This window comes from Rhipicephalus microplus, chromosome 7 (assembly GCF_043290135.1).
Source record: "Rhipicephalus microplus isolate Deutch F79 chromosome 7, USDA_Rmic, whole genome shotgun sequence".
Lineage (NCBI taxonomy): Eukaryota > Metazoa > Arthropoda > Arachnida > Ixodida > Ixodidae > Rhipicephalus > Rhipicephalus microplus.
In genome coordinates this window covers 71,432,708-71,452,053 of record NC_134706.1, presented here as the reverse complement: position 1 = coordinate 71,452,053, position 19,346 = coordinate 71,432,708, and the positions used below count along the sequence as shown (strand labels likewise).

Sequence of the window (19,346 nt, the reverse complement as noted above, 5' to 3'; positions counted from 1 at the left end):
ACTCTGTGGCCTTCAATGCTCTCGTTATCCAGAATCCAACTACCATCCGGGACGTCATCACCACATGCCAATGTCTGGACGCGCTTCATTCTATGTGCCTTCCACACGCCTACTGCGACGCTCGCTTTACCGGAGAGCATGAATTGCGGGCCCTTATCCGCACAATTGTCAGAGAAGAACTCCACGGCCTTATTCCAGGCAACCCAACCATTGCGTGTGTCCACACGCCTCCTTCCAACCTGCGTGAGATAATCAACGACGAACTGGCATCAATGACAAGCGCTGCACATGCTCCGTCTCCTGTGCACTTCCCAGTGCCTTCGTACGTAGAAGTTGCATCAAGGGCCCCTGCACCAGTTTCAACCGAGCCTGCGGACGTCGGAGGCGACTATGAGGCTGTGATGACAACGCAAGTACCAAGGCGACGCAGTTATTCTACATGGCATCTTCCACGCCCCATCTGCTTCTGCTCTGGCATAAGGGGTCATATATCTCGTTTCTGCCGCCACCGTCAGCAGGATGAACGACGTGGTTACCCAGCTTACGAAAGAGACTTTGCCCCGAGACCCAATGAATACGATCCCGCACCGTATCTGTCCACCTCCCGTCGGTCGCCCTCCCCTCCACGGTCTCCAGCTGGACCTCATCCTTCTCGTTCATCTCGCCGCCGTTCTCCATCACCGTTTCGGCGTACGTCATCATCCCTTCGTCCCGCGCCGATCTCTCTGGACTCGGAAAACTACAAGGTGCAGTTTTTGGAGGGGAAACTGCTTGTTGTCACATCGTTACAACTCCTTCGTCTCGTCCCGCTAATTTACTGCCTGTATGCGTGGAAGGTGTTTTGTTGACGCCCTTATAGACACTGGAGCCACAATTACGGTATTTTATCGTAAATTGTGCTTTCGCCTGCGCAAAAGTGCTCCTTATGCCGGTCCCTTGTTATGCGGCGCAAATGACAGTCCAATTTTCCCGACAGGGTTGTGCACTGCTCGTGTTCTCATCGATGAAATCAGTCATCACATACAACTGGCTGTGCTGTCTTCGTGCGCTCATCAGATAATCTTAGGCTGGGACTTTTTGTCAGTGGCGTCTGCTGCAATTTCGTGTGGTCAGCCCCTCATTCGTATTACGGACACTGAGCTTTCTTCTGCTGCTGATTTTTTGTCGCCCAACCTTGTGACAGCTGCGGATTTCTTCCGGCCTTCCGGACAAAAACGTGTGCTTACGATCAAGTCACGAGACATTCTAGATGGTGACACAGTGCATGGTTGTTCCTTGCCAGCGCTGCATTTTTTTAGGTATCACCAGCGCATCTTGTTTAGTGCGGTTCTCCTGCGGTTATGCGAGTATCACAGCATGCAACACGACGCCAGAACCACTTCTTGCGCCAGAGGGAACCACTGTTGCCAGCACTACCGAAGAAGCACCGGTTGGTGTCGTCACTGGCTCATCTGCTTCGTCATTCTCAAAGTGTATGCCAGCGGAAGATTCATCTCCTGCTCTCAAGGCCACTTCGTGTGAATATTTCAATCCAACGGAAACTGATGCCTTGCTAGCGTTATTATTGAAGCAAAAAACTTGCTTTGACGTTTGTTCAAAAGGTCTGGGTCAAACAACAGTGGCCACCCATCGTATCGACACCGACGGATCCCGTGTCATTCGCCGCCGCCCTTACCGTGTGTCGGCTTCTGAATTCAAGCTCATAGAAGAACAAGTCAACGACATGCTCGCGCGCTACGTAATCAGGCCTTCGACAATCGCACGGTCTTCTCCTGTCGTACTAGTCAAAAAGCATGGCTTGGTACGGTTTTGCATTGATTACAGATCACTGAACAAAATTACTCGTAAGGACGTCTACCCAATGCCGTGCATTGACGACGCTCTTGATACTTTACAAGGTGCCGAGTACGTTTCAAGTCTTGACTTGCGCTCTGGTTATTGGCAGATTCCAATGCACGAGTCTGATAAAGAGAAGACTGCGTTTTCTACGCCAGATGAGCTCTTCGAATTCAATGTGATGCCTTTTCGCTTGAGGCAATCCCCCAGCCACATTTGAACGAATGATAGACAGAGTACTGCGGGGATTAAAATGAAAGACCTGCCTGTGCTACCTGGGCGATATTGTCATCTTTTCATCCAGCTTCTCACAGCACCTGGAACGGATAGCCGAAGTCCTCACGTGTTTAGCTAAGGCCGGTCTCCAGCTCAACACTAAGAAGTGTCGGTTTGCCAGTCACAGCTTCAAGGTAATAGTTCACGTCGTCATTAAACATGGCGTTGAGCCCGATCCCGACAAAGATGCTGTGGTACTGCATTTTCCTTCACTAACCAGACCCAATGACCTCCGCAGCTTCTTTGGCTTGGCGTCGTATTTCCGCCGCTTTGTACGTGATTGCGCCACTATTGCGGCTCCTCTGCACAAACTTCTGACTACGAGCACACCCTTTGTCTTGTCGGATGACTGCGAAGCCGCTTTTCACACCCTCAAGCGATGCCTCACGTCTCGGTCAGTGCTTCGCCATTTCGACCCTGCAGCGCCTACTGTACTACACACTGACGCATGGGGAGTTGAAATCGGTGCTGTCCTTCTTCATTGGAACCACGCTTCCGAAGAACAAGTCATGGCCTACGCGAGCCGTACTCTGTCACCTGCTGAGCGAAATTACAGCATCACTGAGCAAGAATGTCTTGCCATCGTGTGATGCGTACAAAAATTTCGCCTTTATTTATACGGCCGGCATTTCACAATAGTGACTGACCATCATGTTCTGTGTTGGTTATCGTCTATCAAAAATTTGTCGGGACGCCTTGGCCGTTGGGTACGACGATTGCAAGAGTATGACTACAGCGTCACATATTGGTCGGGTCGAGAGTACCAAGATGCCGACGCTTTGTCACGTTGCCCGCTCTCACAAAGCACCAAAGTGTCACCTTCTATCTGTTCGTCACCGCGCACCAAAGTGACCAATGAGACGACTGCTGCTTCGAAACAGATAGTTGTCTCGGCGGACCTTCTTTCATCCACAGATCTCGCCTCGCTCCAAAAATGCCGATACCTACTGTCGCATAATCATCGATCGGCTCACTGGCTTAACGCGTGCTCCAAACAGCCGCCTAAGAGGACAACTTGCCCGTTTCAAGCTTCAATATGAAACATTATGTCAGCAAATTTACCATACTCTCGGTAACCAATGAGTTCCCGTCATTCCTCGCTCACATTGTCTGGAAGTTTTACAAGCGTTTCTTGACGATGCAACAGCTGCCAACTTAGGGTTCCACAAGACTTACGACTCAAACCGCTCACCCACTCACACCGCTCACCCAAAATTCACACCACTCACCCACTAAATCAATGACAGCCTTGCGTGACTTAAGTGCTCTCGCAACCTCTCGCAGAAGACAGAAAGTGAGTTAATAAATTTAATTATTTGAAAATACGTGCATTCGGACACACCGGACGATCAATCTAGCGCTTGAAAATAAATGCAAGCAATGCTACGGATGAGAGTCGATTCTGAAGCGCCAAGACTTTTGGAGAAGGTCTCACAAAAACAAGTCTCAATCGCGTACTTTTGTAGGTTGACACCTAGTGCAGTAGAAGTAAAATACCTAGCATTTTGGCCCTCGCATTCCGTCTTAATGATTTTATAAGTAACAATAGTACAGCTGTACAATGACTGAAAACTGAATTTTTCTTTTTTTACATGCCCCGAATCATACCGTGGCAAAAAAATCTTTTATTTCATAAGCTGATAAGTTCAACAAATGCCCCTGAATTACCTGTCCTGAACTAGCAATGGTGACAGCGATAGTGAAAGCCGGTGCCTTCCGAAACGTGTGTCGAGCCAGAGCCAGGCCACCTGCGCCCATTCCTTGCGCGCAGGTGCACACTTGCCCAGCCGCAGTCGAGCGAAGACAGACACAATGCTCAGAATGGGGTGTGGGAGGGCAAGAGCGAGGAAGGGTACAGTGTCTGTAAAGATCCCCTCGCCACTGCTTCAGTAGGCGCAGCATGGGCACAATTTTTTACCCAGTGGTGGCACCTGGGGGACACTTTCTCAACTGCCACAATGTCTATAATTCCTGACCATGCCATGTGCTTAGAGTTGGGTGCACGTTAAAGAACCCCTGGTGGTCAAAATGTCCGGAACCCTACACAACGGCGCCTCTCATAGCCATATGGTGGTTTGGGCCTTTAACCCCACATATCATCAAGAGATGTTTGAAGAACGATGCAGGGAATGCGCATAGGCCTCCCAGGGGCATCAGGTGGGCGGCCACGTTAAACCTAAAACAAGGGCGAACGGCATTATAGTCCATGCATGGCCTCAGAAATTAGCGTCTAAAAGCGGATTTCTAGGGGCAAATTCGTAGGTGCAAAACGCGTTTTATTTCTCTTATTTGCGTCAAGAGTTTTGAAAGCTACGTATCGCCAAAACGCCTTTGCAGAAAAAAGACCGGAAACAGGCAGCGCGCTGCTCACCACCTTCAGCCAGTCAGGCAAGGTTGATTGAACATGTCCTTGAATTGCACAACATGAGAATAGCTCCCTTGAAGGTCATATTGCAGCAATACATACTGACACAAATAGCGGGCGAACAGAGCGTCGGCCGTAGACTCTCTTATCGTTGGGACGTGCCGTCCTTTGTACATCCCACGTCGAGATTTCCAGCCTTCTCGCTGGTGTTCGAGTCTAGTGCGCAACCTGATCTCTTCCGGCGGAAATGGAATAGTGGTGAACTTGCGTTTCTCCGGCTGTGTACAGCCGGAGAAACCTCAACAAAACGATCGACTACAATTATGAACCTCCCTGAATACTTACGCGCAATTCAATAACCAAGCACGTAGGAATTACACGTGCGGCATGGCCCTCTCTGAAAAAGCGTCTGTGTTATGCTGTAACAGAACACAGCATAAGATGCAACCAACAAATAACAAGGAAGCAGGAAAGTACACTAAACAGTACGCATAAACAAGAAAATACAGTGATAAAGCGAGAACTTCAATTCTTCAGGTTCTGTAAGGCGCGTGAAACTGCTTGAGGCGCGCAACATGCACGACTTCAAGCCATGCACGGTGTCGTTGAGAGTACCTAACGGCATTCTTTATAACCTCGTAATCTAGACCGACTGAATTTCGAAGCACCTTGTGTGGTTCGAAGCATCGTCGAAGGAGTTTTTTACCAAGTCCACGCCGTCGTACCGGTGTCCAGACTCACACGCTGTTGCCATGCTGGCATTCAACGAAGCGTCGTCGAAAGTTGCGGCGACTACTGTCGATCTTTCGTTGACACTGGATACGCTGAAGGGCGAGTTGTCGGACTTCTTCTGCGCGTTGTAGGTAGGCAGCGGCGTCTACGCTGCCTTCGTCGGTACATCTAGTAACAGGGTGGCAAGAGTCGCTGCTGGGCTCCGTTCGTAGGCCTGCTTGTAAGACGTCATGTGCGTAGTTTCTTGCACGCTTGTGTTGTACGCGAAGGTCACGTAAGGAAAGGTTGCATCTAACGTCTTGTGCTCGATATCGATGTAATAAACGGGCACCAGCATGTCGGCGACTGTCTTGTTTAGACGCTCAGTGACAGCCGCCAGTACTTATTGGTTTACGAGTGTATAGGCAGTGGTTCGTCATTGTCTTGTGTTGCATATCAGCGGAGGAAATCACATGGTGCATCGTTATGTCGCGGGTGACAGAGAGTGCCAGTGTTTTGTTGCTAGGCGTAGCTCAGTGATAGTAGTAGGGGATGCTACGCCAGCTGCGCACGATTACTATGGCTACGTGCAGGGATGTGATAGCTAGGCAAATAGGCTTTCAGATTCAGCAGACACGCAACTCTGCTGTGAGAAGCACTCAATTTTGCTTGTCTGGAACTTCATTACGCGATCCCCACGCGCCCCGTGAAAAATCAGGGTGAGGTGTAAGAAGCCAAGATGAGTGTTTCAATTATTTATCTTCTGGTTTCTCGGCCAAACGTCGTCTGTTGTTTTTGCTAACTCGAGGTTTTCATTGAATTCAATTCAATTCAATTTTATTTACCAGTTTATACATACTAGATGGTTGCATTGGGTTAAAAGCTACATAAGTAGCTTGACGAGACCCAATGACCAGACTATACAGGGCAGTAACAGCAAGCAGACGAGAAAACCAACAAGTAAAACAGAATACCATATCGTATGTACATATACAGCGATTTACATAGATTTCCAACATGAAGATTGGAGGAAGAAAAAGTGAAAATGAATACATGTGCATATAAGTGATAGAAAAAATAAATAAAAAAGTGCTACATACAATAAAATACGGCTATAGCATAAGTAATAAACATAAATAATAATAACACAGAATAATAACACCGTACCAATGTAGCAATACTAGCTATTCGGGGCAAAATAAAAGAAAACACTGGCCATATAACACAGCAAGAAATTCATGTAAGCAAAAGACTGTGTTAAAGAAACAACATAAGTCACGCACAATTCAATTACACAGAATGTCACCGTATCTGACATTACAAGTGAACGAAATATAAGCGGAAGTCTTTTTTACTGACCGTGTCAATGTCTTTATATTTATTTAAAGCAGATGGTAGGTTATATGCCAACGATTGATGTTTGTAGTGCGTCCTCAAATATGGAACTGACCATGTCTCAGGGTTCCTTGTGTTCACATTAATTCTACGACGTTCTAACAATGCCAACTGTTTTATATAGTTCTTGAGGGATTCAGAAGCATATCGCGCAGTATGTAATAAACGAAAAGTATAAAGGTTGTCAATTCTAATAATGTTGTACTTAGGAAACGCTTCTCTGGTGCTAGAATAACAGTCTATGTTGTCAATATAGCGAATAATGTTCTTCTGTAGCATCAGAACTTTACGTATGTTACGTATGCCGTTACGTATGCTGTATTTTACGTATGTTGTACTCCACACTAAGGCGCAATAATTTAAGTGGGCATGAAATAAAGCATTATAAATCTGTACTTTGGCCTTTGTAGGTAGCAAACTACGACATCGTGATAAGACACCTGTCACAGAGGAGAGTTTTTCACATAGGTAATTTACATGCATGTCCCAAGTAAGTTGTGAAGAAAAGTGCACGCCAAGAATTTTGTGACTGTCAACTATTTCGATTTTTTGACCTTCAAAAGCAATAGTATTATTTAACGGAAGCAATTTGTTCTTGTAGCGAAAAATAATTACCTTAGTTTTTTTCGCGTTGATCCTAAGTTGATTTAGCTGAGACCAGGTAGATAACTTTCTTAGCAGTTCATTGCAATCCGTTGTCAAGTTGCGCACGTTGTTCCCAGACAATATGACAGTGCTGTCATCAGCGTATATAATAAATTAAGCATTAGTATTAAGGTTCACAATGTCATAAATGTAGATATTAAATAAACCGGCCCTAAAACGCTTCCTCGAGGCACGCAAAATTTGTTTATTAGACAAGACGACCTGTGACCGTTCACGTAAACACACTGGTATCTGTCACTTTTGTAAGACCTAAACAGTGATAAGCAGCTACCACGTACTCCGTAGCATTCTAGTTTGTCTAATAAAATGTTATGACTTAGGCAGTCGAATGCCTTACTAAAATCTATAAATAACGCCAGCGCATAGGATTTCCTTTCTATGTTCCTTATTATCGTTACCTTAATTGACAGAAGGTCTGTTTCCGTTGACCTGTGTTTCCTAAATCCGTGTTGCGCGTTAGTTATGATACCAAGCTTATCGAAGAAATTGACCATGCGACAGTGTATAATTTTTTCTAGCCCCTTAGAAAACACAGGTAACACCGAAATTGGCCGCTAGTTATTGGGGTCATTAGGGCTACCTGCTTTCATTATTGCCGAAACTCTGGCGTATTCAAGTCGACATAAATTCAAGCTGAACGTCCAGTTTTCGGTAACGTGCATAATTTTTAACATTCCGCGGAGTAGTAACTGTAGTACAAACTTAGCATCCAATCAACAACGCTGTTTTGGCTCGTTAATCACTTCCTGTGAATTCACTCTCGTTGTCCGAACAGAACAGCCTGAGCAACAAGGCATTGTCACTGATTTTGAAGGCCACACAATTGCGGCTAACGAGCGCTGACAGTGAGTGCTTCGGTTGTTTCAGCTTTCGATGTAGGAGGAATAGTTCAAGATTCAAGCTACTGTATTTAGCAAAAGTGAAGTGTTGTGTAGTAGTGTATAAAGAACACAAGACAAGTTAGCTATGTGCATCGGAAGCGGGCGAAACATTGTCGTTTCCTTCGACATATGACGACAGTTTGAATGAATGAATTACTAATAAAATATTAGGTACATAATGAACAATTGAATAACAAGTGGCACTTTTATGCCCACTCTGGTACCTTTTTTGTGCAAGATTCTGCATATGCTGCGTATAGGTGTAAACAAATTTGTCTACCCTAATGGTTGCCGAAATAGTTACCCACCAGGAATAGCTTCCGTTAGACATCAAGGTGAAGATGAGTCATAAATTGCCAACGTTGGTATATTTACGTCAAATGGTGCTGTAGCTGCCTGTTACAGATAGACATTGTCCGCATTTTCATACATAAATGTCCCAGAAACAGTCACACTTAATCCGGTTAAGACATGGTTCACTTTCAATATACCGATTATTTTGGAGGAGAGATCTGCCATACTTTATACTATTTTATTTGTACTTTGGGCTGCAAGTAGAAGTACACATTGCCTAATGACTTGTATTTTCAAATCCTTGATTGTCCTGCACTCGTGGGGGAACAATAATGAAGGCCAATCATTATTGTCATAATTCACCTGTGCAGGTAGGGTAACAACAAATACAAGCAATTTTGTAAGTTATTAGCGGGAGCCTTAGTTTCAAACCTACTTTTCTACACTTACTGGTGGGTGTCGCAACTTGCCAGTTAAATTTTCGTGAACGCTTGGCGCGTGTTATTAGGTCGAGTACTGGACTTGTTTGTATGTAGCATGGCCCCAGAATAAAAAGATTGTGCAGCGTTTTCTTTTTATCTACAGCACTCTATTCAAAAATTAGCAAAAAAGGTTAACATGGGTGTTTCTTATAATAGGAAGATAATCTATAGCAACAGTGTCAACTGCAATAATTTTTATACACCATCACTTCAAAAGTTCCCGTTTTTGTGATGTGAAATAGTGATGTGAAAAAAAAACGATTAGAATCGGTGAAAGTGCAATTAATGTATGTTATGTTCAACAAGTTATATTCATGTTATCATCCCGCATGCCATAAAAATGTTGCTACTTAGGATTAGTAAACTGTTATAATGTATGTGTCATGTACTGTGATCACCGTAATAGTGATGGTTTGCTATGGTTTTCTTATATTTTTCAGGTACCAATAAAGTACTGGGACGAGTATGTGTTTTTTTTTACATTCTTTGACTTGACTGTACCTGGCAACAATGTTTATCAAACCATACTTTAAGTTATCTTAAAATTGTAGCAGTCAGATGACCGTGTTTGAAAATAACTTTTAGATGCCAAGTAATGCTTTGTGAACAACAAGCATTCTTATATGTCCTGCGTCCTTGGCTATCAAAAGCAGCAGTCTGCTTTAGGCTCGCGTGTATTTCTTTAAGTTCTCCTATTTCTATCTTTTCCTCGCTTAATCCCCTTCCTCAAGTGCAGGGTAGCACACTCACTGGCCGCTCATTTGGTAGACCTTCCTACTTTTCTTTTTTAACACCTATCTATTTATCTATCTATCTATCTATCGATTTATGTAACTATCTATCTATCTATTTTTTTTATCTATCTATCTATCTATCTACCTACCTACCTACCTACCTACCTACCTACCTACCTACCTACCTACCTACCTACCTACCTACCTACCTACCTACCTACCTATCTATCTATCTATCTATCTTTTTTGTATCTATCCACCAATGTCTGGGTACTCTTGCGATTGTCTGCCTCATTGGGGACAGGCCATAATTAGCATGCGAGGGTGAGAGGGTTTGACGATAACGTCTGGCTGGTTTTTACGTGCAAGAAGTCGTGGTTTTATAAAAAAAATTGAAGCTATGAGTGCGATAGCAACATATTCGAATGTTTTACGAAGCAAGGGTAGCATATTTAGGAGCAAAGAGCAACAATAATTGTAGTAAACATGCGCTTGATAAGTAATCAGGTTTTCGGTAGCGTGGCCACAGTAGATGATCACAACAAGGCTCGTGCGTAGTTAAGGCGTTGATGAGACGCATCTACCGCGGGCAGCGCACGCTCATACTTAGGGCTATTCATTGTGTGCCACAGCTGGTGGCAGTTTATGTGTACAGCGCATGTATATGTGAATGGCCGCGCCAGGTACACTTTTGGCACCATGTGTGCGTGCGTGTGCGCGTGTATGTGTATGTGGGTGTGTTGAGAGCGCAACACGTAGAAGCTCCTGCCTGCTGTGTTGACAAGAGCCACGCGCGGATCGTCGCCGCGATAGGGCAGCAGCCATGAGCACCCCCCCCCCTTGTATATATATATATATATATATATATATATATATATATATATATATATATATATATATAGAGAGAGAGAGAGAGAGAGAGGTGTTGTACGTGTCGAGAAAGCTTCAGACACAGCTTGGCGAAAGGTGCTTTATCCGGCGCGAGCGGCGTGTGCGAGCTACTACTGCAGCCACTGATCATCATCGTCTTCTTCAATAACAGCACAACGTCCGTCATTCAGATTCATTACATTTACTCCCCGCGAAATAAGGAGCCATGCTGACGACCTATGAACAAGTAAAGACGGGAGGGTCGTAGTAGTGCTTAAGTTTCGACATGTGGACAATTTGCTGGCCCCGAAGACGCTGGTCAGAACATGGTTCCAGTCGCTCGATCAGGTAATTACCCAGTGAAGCTTTTTGCAGTACACGATGTGGGCCAAGATACATGGGACCAACTTGGTAGAAAGGCTAGGTGTAGCAGGGATATGCAGCCAGACAAACAAATCTGGAACTTAGGAATTAGTGTTATTTGATGCGTCATGGTGGTGCTTTTGGCGTCATTGGTTCTGTGTTGTGAACGATCTTGCCAGTTGGGGGCATTCTTCAGCATATGTAGCCGCCTAAGACAGAGCCGTGCACTTTGAGGAATCAGGTCTGTGCGAAAGAATGGTGCCCTTAGTGCAAGAAGGTTCGTGTCCGTAAACGAAGAACAAAGGAGAGAACCCAGTAGTGCTTTGAAAGGCGCTAGTATAGGCGAACGTGATAAACGGGAGCACTCGGTTCCAAGTAGAGTGGATGACGAGATGTACATGGACAGCAAGTCACCGAGGGTGCAATTAAAGCACCCTCTCATTCCAATCGTCTGGAGATGGTAGGCGCTTCTAGTGCGGCGAACGATGTGGCACTCACGTAGCAATGCTTTGATGACATCTGACAAGAATACGCGACCTCGATCACTCAGTAACTCTCGAGGTGCTCCATGACGTATTACTATGTTGTGAAGAATTAAGGCCGCAACGTCTTTTTCTGTAGACGAGAAAAGGGATGAAGTTTCGGTATACCGCGTGAGGTGGTCGACAGCAACTATGATCCAGCGGTTACCATCTGCATTGTTTGGAAGGGGACCATAGATATCAATGCGGACACGATCGAACGGTCGGGAAGGGCATGGTAAAGGAAATAAGATACCGCTGGTGTGATGAGGGGGATTCGTCTCTGGCAAGTCAAACAAGACGAATGTGCTGTCAAATAATGCGGTACATGCCATGCCAGTAATATCCAAGCCGTATGAAAGAATAAGTCTTCAGGAAACCTACGTGGCCACATTGGGGGTCATTATGAAGCGTGGAACAAATTTCGGATCGCAGATAACGTGGAAACAGGAGTAGCCACCGTTGTTCACAGGGGGCATAGTAGCGTCGGCACAGCACGTCGTCGCGAGTGGTGAAGCTATCCGCCCAGTCAGGATGTCTAGAATAGTAGCAACCCAAGAATTCTTGCGTTGCTCAGATGAGATGGCGGTGATGGGGACGGGAGTGGCATCACAGATAACACTTTCGCAGCAGGCAGGGTCAGGAGGTAGGGGTGAACGGGAGAGGGCGTCTGTGTCCAAATGTTTCCGGCTGGAGTGATAGACCACGCGAATGTCATATTCTTGAAGGCGTAACGCACATCGGGCAAGGCAACCACTTGAATCCTTCAGTGACGACAACGAGCAGAAGGCATGGTGTTCAGTCACGACGAGATTTTAGATTCAGTGAGGAAAAATCAGCAGTCATGAGTTTCAATGACAATGAAAGTAGTGAGTTTAGAATACAGGAGGTCACGCTAGAGATAACAGAAAAATACAAATATCTGACCGTATGGATAAGCAATGGGACCGAGTACCTGAGGGAACACGAATTATACGTGACGACTAAAGGTAACAGGAATGCAGCAGTGATGAAAAATAGGGCACTGTGGAATTACAATAGGTATGATGTTGTGAGAGGATTATGGAAAGGGGTCATGGTTTCTGGGCTGACGTTCGGCAATGCCGTCTTGTGCATGAGATCAGAAGTTCAGGCCAGAATAGAAATTAAGCAACGTGGAATAGGTAGGCTTGCTTTAGGAGCTCACGGGAATACACCAAATCAGGCAGTACAAGGTGATATGGGATGGACATCATTTGAGGGCAGGGAAGCTAGCAGCAAGATGAAATTCGAGAAACGATTGAGAGAAATGGGGGAGGAGCGTTGGGCTGGCAAGGTTTTCAGCTACTTGTACATGAAGAATGTCGATACAAAATGGAGGAAGCGAACCAGGAAATTGACAGGTAAATACTTAGAAAACAGCAGGTGGCCAAACCAAAAAGAAATATCGGTTAAGAAGAAAGTGAAAGAAACGGAGACTGACTTGTGAAAAATGGGAATGATTAAGAAGTCCGCACTAGAGATCTATCGAAGTTTTAAGCAGGAAATTGCTAAGAAAAGGATCTATGATAACACTCGGGGTAGTTCTCTACTGTTTGAGGCCAGGACGGGAGTACTGCGAACCAAGACATATCGGGCCAAATACGAAGGGGTAGACACAGAATGCAGTGCGTGTGGAGAGGAAGAAGAAACTGCCGAACACTTGATAATATTCTGTGAAGGGCTTCACCCTATAGTTCAGGATGATGGCGCAGAGTTTTTCAAAGCACTGAAGTTTAGGGACCAGGAGGGCAAAATAGACTTTAAGCGGGTAGGTTTAACTAGAGGGAGGTTACCTGATTGGTGGCTAAAGTTAAGGCACGAGTGAAAATTAAACTCTTCACTGCAAAGTACAAATCCTCAAACTCACTTTTTTAAGAAAAAAATAAATCTAGTTTTTGGTTCATTAGGTATCACGGCTTGGTTGCACTAGCCACCGCCCGATTTAAAGGGTACAGCCATATTCATTCATCCATCCATGTCAAAAGGGCACCAGTACACGTAAGGTCAAAATCTCTCTATCGCCCAAATAATGACGAGGCATTTCTTTTCAGTGAAAGAATAGTTGGTTTCGGCTTTGCTAAGAGTTTGGCTTGCGTGGGCAGCCATGTACTCTTGGAAGCCGTCTTTCTGCTGCGCGAGAATAGCATCTAGCCTGACACCACTATCGTTGGTGTGGATCTCTGTGGGTGCCGATGGGTCGTAGTTTCACAGAATAGGCGGCAACGTAAGGAGGCAGCGCAGTTCATTGAAAGTATCATCACTGGTTGCAGACCAAGCTGAAAGGTCCCTAGAGCTGGCGAGATACTTGGTCAAAAGAGCGATGATCGTCACGAAATTGCGCATGAAGCCCCGGAAGTAGGAGCAAAGGCCTATGAAGCTTCAGAGATATTTTATGAAGGTTGGTTTGGGAAACGCTGAAAGGGCTGTTACTTTTGCAGGGTCAGGAAGATTGCCGTCCTTCGAAACTACGTCGCCAAGCATTGTTAGCTTTCGAGTGGCGAAATGGCACTTCTTCAGATTCAGTGGCAGCCCCACGGCGGAGAGACAAGCGAGGACGTTGTCGAGGCGGGTTAAATGAGTTGTGAAATCGGTTGAAAAAATGACAATGATATCTAAAGAACAAACTCAAGCGTTACATTTAAGGCCTCGAAGTATAGTGTCCATAATTCGCTGAAATGTAGCTGGCGCGTTGCAGAGGCAGAAAAATATGACTGTGAATTCGTACAGCCCGTCAGTCTTGATGAAAGCTGTTTTTTTGCGATCAGCGTCTGCCAGGGGTACCTGCCAATATTCAGAGTGCAGATCTAAAGAAGAGAAAAATTAGGCTACCAGCAAGGGAGTCAAAGACATCGTCAATGCGCGGCAGCGGATAGACGTCCTTGCGCGTGATTCGATTGAGGCGTCAGTAGTCCACACAGAAGCTGATGAATCCATCCTTCTTTTTCATCAGTACAACTGGAGAGGCCCAGGAACTGCTTAACGGTTCGATTATGCCACGCTTTAGCATATCGTCGACCAGTTCATTGATGATGTGTCGTTCGGTAGTTGGCACACAATATGGACGCTGTCGTAATGGTGTCTTTTGACAGGTATCTATACAGCGAAGAACAGATGACGCTCGACCTAAGGAAGGCTTCTTGTGCTCAAATGTGGCCCGAAAACGCTGGAGGTTCTTGATCAGTTGTTCCTGCTGTCAAGACGTGAGGTTGCAATCAATGGACTCGCGGAGTACATACATAGGGTCATTGGCGTCAGTTGTGGGCGTAATGGCTTGTCTGGATACATTGGGTCTTCGAAACTACAATATAAAGTCTCGAGGCTTCCCAGACACTCGCCACGTTGCAGGATGTAAGGACAAGCAAAGACATTGCACGCATAAAGTACCGCTAAATTTTTGGAAAAACTGATGACGGCAAATGGGAGGACGATGGCTCGATGGTGCGCACGAGCTATAGATAGTTGGAAGAGGAGCGTCGAGCAAGTGGCAGCAGGGAAAAACACAGGCACTTGGACGGCGGACAAATGCGCGATGCGGACGTCAACTGCGGCAAACACTTTCGAGGGACTGCGATGGTCGATATCAAGGCACGGATTCGTCAACGTCAGTTCAGCATGAGCGAAGTCGATGATGGCGTGACGGGTAGAACGAAAATCCCATCTTTGTATTACGTCGTAAGATGAATGTGGAAGAACAACAAATTTGACGGCGTACCTAACATCTGGAATAAGAACACGTGCTGGGCACTGAGCCCCGGTATGCACCAGAGAGAGGAGGGGCTGGTGGTCCAACGAAGACGGCAGCGCAGGTCAGTGGCGTAGGGATAGATGGCGATGAAGGCAGTGCCTGCTTGGCCTGTGCCTTGATGACCTGGCGTAACGTGGGTCTAACGAGGTCAGTGGCTCGGATGCTTCGGCCACAAGGGAACGTTGACGTGCAACTTCTTTACGGATGAATTGTTCGATATGGTGGCGTAGTAACTTTAAAATCAGCACAACTTTACAAGGTGGACGTGAGTAATTCGGTAAATGAATTTCATGTCATGATTATCTTGTTTCGATGTGTCGTTCACCTTTGTAATCTATTCACGCCACGTGATACCAGATTCAGTGTATGTGGAGCTAGTGAAACGGCCGCGAGCATGCTATGAGCGTGGTATGTTGTCATGTTCTTAAATGACACGTGTGTCAGGATACATCATGTTTAGCATGACGCGTGTCAAAATTACCAGTCATATCTTTTGTCATCCATTAACATTACTTAACACTAATTTTGGTATATGTGAAGCTGGCAAAAAGGCCGCGAGCACATCCTGAAGATGGTGTAAGACGGCAGTAAGACAGTGTAGTCAGCAGCGACGTCGTGCACGAGGGCGAAAACTTCAGCTGTATCTTCAGCGGCGCGGCGCGTCGGGACATGCTGCTTACACACTCGTCGTACTCCTTACAGAGCTGGACAACGTGGGTGACAGTTTATGGGTTCCTAGCGATGAGCATCTGGAAGGTATCGTCGTCAACTTCTTTGATATTGTACTTGATTTTGTCGTGTTCGGCTGGAGATGCATCAACGCGCTTGCAAAGCGACAACACATCTTTGATGTAACTTGTAAAGGTCTCATTCCTGCGCTGAACTCGACTACGCAGACGCTGTTCCAGGAGAAGCCGGCGCATGGCGGGACGACCGAAGACTGCGGCGATGGTAGTCTGTCAGGGCGATCAGTCGGCGATTTCACCTTCGTGGTTCTTGAACCGGAGGCTGGCCACATCAGCGAGGTAAAAGCGAACGTTTGTGAGCTGGTCGCAGGCGTTCCATTTGTTGGAAGCGCTTCAGAATTCATACTCGATAAGCCAGTCCTCAACATCATGTTCATCGTTGCCATGAAAAACTGGTGGTTCGCGTTGCTGAGGCACGTCAGTGCAGAAGACTGTCGTTGATGGGGCAGCTTGAAAAGGGCCAGGAGCAGTCAAGGTGAACAGTGAGGGTAGCGTCCGATTTCGAAGTTCCAGGTTGATGGGAACGCCGGCTCCTCCACCACCTAAATTATAGGTGTTGTACGGAGAAAAAGCCTCAGAGACAGCTTGGCGAAAGAGGCTTCATGAAGCAGGTCTGGCTACCAGGGAGCGGCGTGCGTGAGCTACTACTGCAACGACAGATCATCATCGTTGTCCTAAATAACAGCAGAGCTTCCGTCATTCAGAATCCTTATATATATATATATATATATATATATATATATATATATATATATATATATATATATATATATATATATATATATATATATATATATATATATATATATATATTGCCGCGGTAATGCCGCGTTCATAGCTGCATTTAGCGGCGAGATAGCGACGACAACGACGAACGCGGATTTGCTCGAGAGGCGCAGCGCAGGCGAGTGAACAAGACAATCTTAGCGGCATTCTGTGAGAGCATCTCAACATGTTTCACTGTTCGAGTTTTTAAATATACTCCTCTGTATATTATAACCCGCGACTCTGTTGGAGAAGCTGGGTACTACCACCTCATGATCAGCACCCCTGTGAGAAGCCCAGAGTCCAGCGCTACGAGACAGCCACGCGTGGAGACGTCTGTGCACCGCTGAAGCCGTCGCCTTCAAGGCCTTGAACCAGAATTTGGCCTTTTAGAGGGAGCAAGACTTCCAACAGCCTCACGAAATGGCAAGGAGTCCTGCACAGGTGACGTTCCAGAATATGCGCATTCCTTAACCCTTTCATGGCCGGCCGAACGAAGATGCACAAGACTGGCTTGAGCAATTTCAACGGATAGCTAAATCAAACTACTGGAGTCTCGATGAAAAGCTCTTCCACGTATACTTCGCCCTTGAAGACGGCGCGAAGACGTAGTGCATAAACCGTGAGGCAACATTGACGACATGGGAGGAGTTTTGTCGTCGGTTTCTTGACACCTTCGGTACTGTGGACAGACGCGAAAACGCACAACGCCTTCTTGAAGGCCACACCCAACAGCTGCATGAAAGCGTCGCCATGTTTGCTGAGGATATGGTGCGTCTGTGCCACCGCGCGGACCCCAACATGCCCGAGGCTCAAATGCTAAGCCATCTCATGAGGGGCGTCAAAGAGCAGCCATTTGTTGGTTTTTTGCGCGATCCGCCAACAACAGTAGACGAGTTCACCAGGGAGGCGACCGCAATAGAACGTGCGCTCCAGCAACGGTACCGACAGTCTGATCGCCCGGCCACCGGCACAGCTGCAGGCACCGCCGCACTTACCGCAAACGTCGAGTTTTCTCTAGGCCACCTGATCAGACAGATCGTGCGTGAGGAGATCGCGAAGGAGAACGCAAAATACACATTGCAGTTAGGGCGCCCCCGCAGCAGGAGTCCACGGTAGCCTCCGTCACTGAAGTCGTTCGCCATGAACTTCGACAAGCGTGTACCTCTCCTCAGCAATATTCCGCTCCACCGCACCGTCCAAACTTGTGTACCTATGCAGACGCTGTGCGTAGTCTATCGGCTCCAGAAGTATCCTACCAGCCGAACGGATACAGCTATGCAGATGCAGTTCGTCGTCCCACACTCATGCCAGCGCCGCAGTACCTCGAACAATATCCTGTGGTAGCCTGGATTCAGCACGATTCTGTCAGGCGACCCTATATGCGGAAGACCGACACATGGCGCACTGCGGATCGGTCACCACTCTGCTACAACTGTGGAGAGCCAGGGCACATTCACGATTTTTGCCCACATCACCGAGCTGAATACCGCGGTAGTGCACCCACAGCTACGCACCGACAGTTCGACGAAAGCCGTGCCCCTATCGACGACGACCAGGCTGGCAGGCGGGAAGGCTCTTGTACCTTCCGGACGTGTTCACCATCCCCGGCTCGCTTTGGTTCACCAAGCTGCCGTAGTTTTGCTGACACCGTCAGAGGTCGGTCTCCATGCCCACGGCGGAGAAACTGAAAGTAGCGACCTCTGGGGGGAAGCTTGCAAGCCGTCGAATTGCCGGAAATTCCCCACTGCTGCCGAAACACGTGAGAGACGACAATGAAGACTCCGCCGAGAAAACTGCTACTGCCGACCTCGCTGTGACGATTGACGGCGTTGAAGTGACGGCCTTAGTCGATGCGGGTGCAGACTTCTACATATAGAGTGAACGATTGGCAGACGAACTCAAGAAAGTCAGGATGGAATGGACGGGCTCTTATATCCGAAATGCTGGAGGCCAGAAAATGACTCCCACTGCAAAATGTACAGCAAGACTCACGATTGAGATAGTGGCTTCTGTAGCCACATTTCTGATCTTACCGAAGTGCTGCAAACCTATGATACGGGGAATGGACTTCTTAAGAGAGTACAATGCTGTGGTCAACATACGCGATGGTGTGATCACATTCGCCGCTGACAAGTCTCTGACCCATAATCCAGACGAAGAACTCAGGGTGTTACGTGTGGTTGACGACGACGTCTACATGCCACCACTGTGATGTAGTCTCGTTTCCGTGTGTTGCGGCATGTACTGTAATTAAGATGCCATAGCCAAACGCATCACTGCCCTTCTTTTTTGCCAAGGCATCGTCATCGCTTGCGGCATCGTCAGCTTAGTGGATGGGCGCGCAGAGGTGCTTCTGACCAACTTCACGAATAGGCGCCGGCACATCGGTAAAGGCACAGCTGTGGCGTACCTCCAGAGCTCGACTACTCTCACGACTGTCTTCTAATGCAAGAGGAAGACAAAGGTCAATCACCTCCACATACACCACCAGTCGATATCGGTCCGAGTCTAACACCGTCTGAAAAATTCCGTCTTATGGAGCTGCTCGACCAGTTCAAGGACTGCTTCTCATCGACATCACTAGTGGGTTGAACGGCTCTGACTAAGCACCACATCATTACGGAAGACACAGCAAGACCGATCTGAAAGAAGCCATATCGCGTTGATCAAAA

The 19,346-nt window shown here is 46.8% G+C and overlaps 1 protein-coding gene across 12 annotated transcripts in view; it reads left to right on the top strand.

The window, feature by feature from the left end:
• The window catches only part of LOC119180142 (japanin-like-RA2), a 318,672-nt gene that overhangs the window by 223,152 nt on the left and 76,174 nt on the right, over nucleotides 1–19,346 (top strand). For 10 of the 12 annotated variants that reach the window (XM_075868168.1, XM_075868178.1, XM_075868175.1 and 7 more), the window contains one exon: nucleotides 9,347–9,369. The exons of the other annotated variants lie outside the window; for them this stretch is intronic. In XM_075868168.1, coding sequence (XP_075724283.1) covers nucleotides 9,347–9,369 — 23 coding nt within the window. The remainder of the gene's footprint in view (nucleotides 1–9,346; nucleotides 9,370–19,346) is intronic. 12 annotated transcript variants of the gene reach the window in all.